Below are 6000 nucleotides of genomic sequence, written 5' to 3'. Positions count from 1 at the left end.
ATTGTTATCCTAGATGTTCTGGTCGCCTGTTTTGGTGTGTCAGGGGTTCTTACCCTGCGAGGTACGATCATGGAGAGCGGTTCGATGAGGGCCTTGATCGTCACCAGTTTGTAGAACCTGAACACCTCACAGGAGCTCACGTCCAGGCCTCTCTTTGGCATGATACCTGAGGGTGGAGGGACACACACACAGGAAGTTAGTAGAACTGCCTGTTTCTGACACCTTGACCAAACCAGCCCCACGTGTGTGCTTGTTGTCTACCCCACCAGATGTGTTCATGACATGAAGGTTAAAATACCAAAACCAATATTCATTTGGGGACAGGTCCAAACACACATGAAACATTCATGGACATTTAGCTAGCTTGCTTTTGGTAACTATGTTGTCCTGCGAGATAAACATTTGGGTTATTATTTTACCTGAAATGCATATGGCCCCCCTTTTTAGCTGGATCTTTGTAGAATGTGGACCCATCTCCACTCCAACAATTCATTCACAAATAAAAGGGGAAACCAAGTTCGTATTCTTTGATTAGCCCCTCCACGTTCATCTTTCAATCCCCACGTGGGTTAGTATGCCCGTGAAAACCAATGAGTAGATCGGAGAGGCGGGACTTGTAGTGCGTCAAGCGTCTCAAATAGAACCACATAGAGCCTGGCTACGCAGACGCTCGTTGATGCCGCGAGCAGTTTGGATGAAATGATTGAATAACATCTATGTGTACGTTTATTTAGCAACCCTCGCCGCAGCAACGTGGCCTGTCTAGTCAGCATCAGACAAACACTCCCATCTCAATCACGGTTTCATTGTTTGATACTGTCCATGTCCGCTGAGTTTGTTGATTCTAAGTCTTGCCAACAAAGGACTGCAACTTGACTTTGCGTCCTATTCAAGCCCTTCAACGGTGAGTAAGTTGTTCAACTCCAGAGACAGAGGATAAGAGCATTCTCTAAATGAATCAAATGTCAAATGTAACTAGTGCTACTGTTCCACCACTATGAACCCTAGTGCTTCTGTTGTTCCTGCTGATGGTAGTATTATTCATGTCGTAAGTCATTGTCATCATAACACATGACTGAAAGCCTTGGAATCACCTTTTTGGCTAGTCAAATCAACTGGGTCATTTGCACATCTGGTTTGGTTGCAGGTGCACACAGTGTGTGTGTGTGTGTGTGTGTGTGTGTGTGTGCGTGCGCATGTGCGTGTGCTTACCCATTCCTTTCTGAGGAGTGTGTGAGCGGTACTCTGTGAGGAAGTGCATGTAGGGCTTCTCTGAGCTGATCTCATAGTACCGGATATTACCATCACCCTGAGAGAGACAGAGAGAGATGGAGAGAGAGACATAGAGAGAAAGAGATGGAGAGAGAGAGACATAGAGAGAAAGAGATGGGGAGAGAGACAGAGAGAGATGGAGAGAGAGACAGAGAGAGAGAGAGAAAGAGATGGGGAGAGAGACAGAGAAAAGAGATGGGGAGAGAGAGAGAGATGGAGAGAGAGACAGAGAAAGAGATGGGGAGAGAGAGAGAGATGAGAGAGACAGAGAGAAAGAGATGGGGAGAGAGAGAGAGGAGAGAGACAGAGAGAAAGAGATGGGGAGAGAGAGAGATGGGGAGAGACAGAGAGAAAGAGATGGGGAGAGAGAGAGAGAGAGAGAGAAAGAGATGGGGAGAGAGATGGAGAGAGAGACAGAGAGAAAGAGATGGGGAGAGAGAGAGACAGAGAGAAAGAGATGGGGAGAGATGGAGAGAGACATCGAGAGAAAGAGATGGGGAGAGAGAGATGGAGAGAGAGACAGAGAGAAAGAGATGGGGAGAGAGATGAGAGAGAGACTTAGAGAGAAAAATATGGGGAGAGAGAGAGATGTGAGGTGTGAGAGAAAGAGAGAGAGAGAGCAGAGAGCAGAGGTCACGATCAGATCAGATCAGCATTTTCTTTAAAAAAATAGATTTAGAGTTAGGTCAACTTGGATTTTTTGTCAGGAACACATACAGGATGCTACCCTCTACAACATAACCCTCACTTCAAATCAAAACTTAAAACCTATAACCTGATTTTGGACGGAATTACGGAATCACCTGGAAGGCTCACAACTACCAAGGATTATTATTCTACACAGCAAATTCTCTGGAAAACAACAGAAACCTGAAAACACCACCCAACCTGGAACTGAGTCAGTAATGTTTAGTTTAAAACTATATTCTATTTCCAAAAGCCAAGAAGAAAAATACACAACATTACTTTATAAGGACTGAATGCTAACATAATTCTGCCCAGCTTGATACAGCTTCAACTAGCAGTGGCGTGTCAAGTGAGAGGTAACAAAGCCCATTAGCCCAACAATGGCAGGAGAGTCAAACAGTCTACTCCAACTAAATGGAGAGGCCTTAGAAGCTCCCTCCCGCTGTTCAGAGGTAATTAAAATACAGTACCCTGTGTATGTAAAGAATGATAAGGCAAGAAAAGATTACAAAATGAAGCTCCTTATGGAAAATCAAGAGACACTTTTTGCTGACTATTACAAAAATGGGAACATCAGCAACCTTATCTTCCACACAAACCATTCCCTGGCATGGCACAGTGCTATATTAGCACACTACCCCTTTGTTAAGAGAAGATTGTACTCCTTATGGACTCAAATGGGAAATATATAGCAGAAAAAAAACTTTTTCCCAAACACAGTGTGTCTAAACTCTGGTGTCCAGCGCGCCCTAGACCTTCTATCTGAGGACCAACTAGGCTCACCCAGCCACATGATAATACACACAGGCACAACGACCTGAGAGCACAGCAGGAAAGGGTGGCCACAGCACTGAAGGGAGTGATTGAAAAGGCTTCTTCTACTTTCACCAACGCACAAGTGGTTATCTCCACCCTGCTACCACGAAAATACTTCCACCCTGCCACAATACAGCGGGTAAACGCAAGTATTTCCCATGACTGTGCCTCAAAACCAAATGTTTTCCTGGCCCACCACTCCACCCTGGACTTGAACAGCCTCTATGACCAGGTCCACCTCTACAAGGCAGCAGTGTCCACCTTTGCCCGGACTCTAAAGGACATCGCTCTCAAACGTATCCCCAACACTTCACACAGGAGAAACAGATCAATAGACACCCCACCCAGACCAGCGAGACACCCTCCAAGACCTGCAGGACCCTCCCCCTGGACCCACGCCAAGAGGACTTACATCCAGACCACAGCACCCCCAGACACATCCACACCCCAGCCCCAACCAATCAACACCCCCCCATGCCCACACCCCATTTAGGCCCCCTCAGATCAGGCCTATGCCACTCCTGCCCACCCCATGCCCCCCACTCCCGCAAAGAGGGCCTCAACATGGAAGTCACACATACGCCCAGGTAGTGAGCGGGCAAACAGGCCCAACCCCCACTCTTACACTCGCCCAAGCCAATGGCATGTACCAGATGCTCAGCAGACTCTGCTCACACTTACTGGCCTGAGGCCAAACCACAACCAACAACATTGGACACTTTATGGAACAAAAAGCCTTCACTATATCATCCTGGAATATCCAAGGCCTGAGGTCATCTGCCTTTGGCCTAAAGAGCAGGATCCCGGACTTCACCAAAGAAATCGGTAATACAGACATTGTCATCCTGCAAGAAACCTGTTATAGAGGAGACGGACCTACTGGTTTCCCTCTAGGTTACAGAGAGCTGGTAGTCCCATCCACCAAACTACCAGGTGTGAAACAGGGAAGGGACTCAGGGGGTATGCTAATTTGATACAGAGCAGACCTAACTCACTCCATTAAATTAATCAAAACATGAACATTTTACATTTGGCTAGAAATTCAAAAGGATATTATCTTAACAGAAAAAAATGTCCTCCTGTGTGCTACCTATATCCCCCCACTAGAATCCCTATACTTTAATGAAGACAGCTTCTCCATCCTGGAGGGGGAAATCAATTATTTCCAGGCCCAGGGACATGTACTAGTCTGTGGCGACCTAAATGCCAGAACCGGACAAGAATCTGACACCCTCAGCACACAGGGGGACAAACACCTGCCTGCAGGTGACAGCATTTCCTCCCACATATGCCCCCCTAGGCACAACTATGACAATATAACCAACAAAACGGGTCACAACTCCTGCAGCTCTGTTGCACGCTGGGTATGTACATAGTCAATGGTAGGCTTCGAGGGGACTCCTATGGTAGGTACACCTATAGCTCATCTCTTGGAAGTAGTACTGTAGACTACTTTATCACTGACCTCAACCCAGAGTCTCTCAGAGCGTTCACAGTCAGCCTACTGACACCCCTTGCAGCTGTACATAGTCTATCGGTAAATAGCACACCCAATTTCACCTACCTCATCCCCATGCTGTTTTTATTTATTTACTTTTCTGCTCTTTTGCACACCAATATCTCTACCTGTACATGACCATCTGATCATTTATCACTCCAGTGTTAATCTGCAAAATTGTAATTATTCGCCTACCTCCTCATGCCTTTTGCACACAATGTATATAGACTCTCTTTTTCTACTGTGTTATTTACTTGTTAATTGTTTACTCCTTGTGTAACTCTGTGTTGTCTGTTCACACTGCTATGCTTTATCTTGGCCAGGTCGCAGTTGCAAATGAGAACTTGTTTTCAACTAGCCTACCTGGTTAAATAAAGGTGAAATAAATCAAATAAAAAATCAGAACACAGCAAAATCACAGTCTACTTGAACAGAGCAATACTCAATCATGAGACATCAAAGCCAAAGGAACTGAGTAACATTAAGAAATGCTATAGATGGAAGGAAAGTAGTGTGGAAAGCTACCAAAAAACAATTAAGCAACAACAAATTCAATCCCTTCTAGACAATTTCCTGGACAAAAGGTTTCATTGTAATAGTGAAGGTGTAAACTTGGCAGTAGAAAATCTTAACAGTATATTTGACCTCTTAGCTTCCCTATCAAATCTAAAAATCTCAAATAGAAAACCGAAGAAAATGAACAACAATGACAAATGGTTTGATGAAGAATGCAAAAATCTAAGAAAGAAATTGAGAAACCTGTCCAACCAAAAACATAGAGACCCGGAAAACTTGAGTCTACACCTTCACTATGGTGAGTCACTAAAACAATACAGAAATACACTACGGAAAAAGAAGGAACAGCACGTCAGAAATCAGCTCAATGCAATTGAAGAATCCATAGACTCTAACCACTTCTGTGAAAATTGGAAAACACTAAACAAACAACAACACAAAGAATTATCTATCCAAAATGGAGATGTATGGGTAAACCACTTCTCCAATCTTTTTGGCTCTACAACAAAGAATAAAGAGCAAAAACATATACATGATCAAATACAAATCTTAGAATCATCTATTAAAGACTACCAGAACCCACTGGATTCTCCAATTACCTTGACAAAATAAAAACCCTCCAACCCAAAAAGGCCTGTGGTGTTGATGGTATCCTTAATTAAATGATCAAATATACAGACAACAAATTCCAATTGGCTATACTAAAACTCTTTAACATCATCCTTAGCTCCCGCATCTTCCCCAATATTTGGAACCAAGGACTGATCACCCCAATCCACAAAAGTGGAGACAAATTTGACCCCAATAACTACCGTGGAATATGCGTCAACAGTAACCATGGGAAAATCCTCTGCATTATCATTAACAGTAGACTCGTACATTTCCTCAATGAAAACAATGTACTGAGCAAATGTCAAATTGGCTTTTTACCAAATTACCGTAAAACAGACCATTCACCCTGCACCCTAATTGACAACCAAACAAACCAAAACAAAGGCAAAGTCTTCTCATGCTTTGTTGATTTAAAAAAAGCCTTTGACTCAATTTGGCATGAGGGTCTGCTATACAAATTGATGGAAAGTGGTGTTGGGGTAAAACATACAACATTATAAAATCCATGTACACAAACAACAAGTGTGTGGTTAAAATTGGCAAAAAACACACACATTTCTTCACACAGGGTCGTGGGGTGAGACAGGGATGCAGCTTAA

At 43.8% G+C, this 6000-nt stretch overlaps 1 protein-coding gene across 1 annotated transcript in view; it reads right to left on the bottom strand.

The window, feature by feature from the left end:
• Window positions 1-6000, bottom strand: part of LOC118381616 (coronin-2A-like) — a 60553-nt gene that overhangs the window by 8697 nt on the left and 45856 nt on the right. The window contains exons 8-9 of the mRNA XM_052464352.1: window positions 1213-1309; window positions 17-166 (exon numbers count right to left, since the gene is read on the bottom strand). Coding sequence (XP_052320312.1) covers window positions 17-166; window positions 1213-1309 — 247 coding nt within the window. The remainder of the gene's footprint in view (window positions 1-16; window positions 167-1212; window positions 1310-6000) is intronic.

The sequence above is a fragment of the Oncorhynchus keta genome, chromosome 16 (assembly GCF_023373465.1).
Source record: "Oncorhynchus keta strain PuntledgeMale-10-30-2019 chromosome 16, Oket_V2, whole genome shotgun sequence".
In the NCBI taxonomy this organism is placed as follows: domain Eukaryota; kingdom Metazoa; phylum Chordata; class Actinopteri; order Salmoniformes; family Salmonidae; genus Oncorhynchus; species Oncorhynchus keta.
The sequence above is the reverse complement of the archived record's forward strand: the minus strand, read 5'-3'. Positions and strand labels throughout refer to the sequence as shown.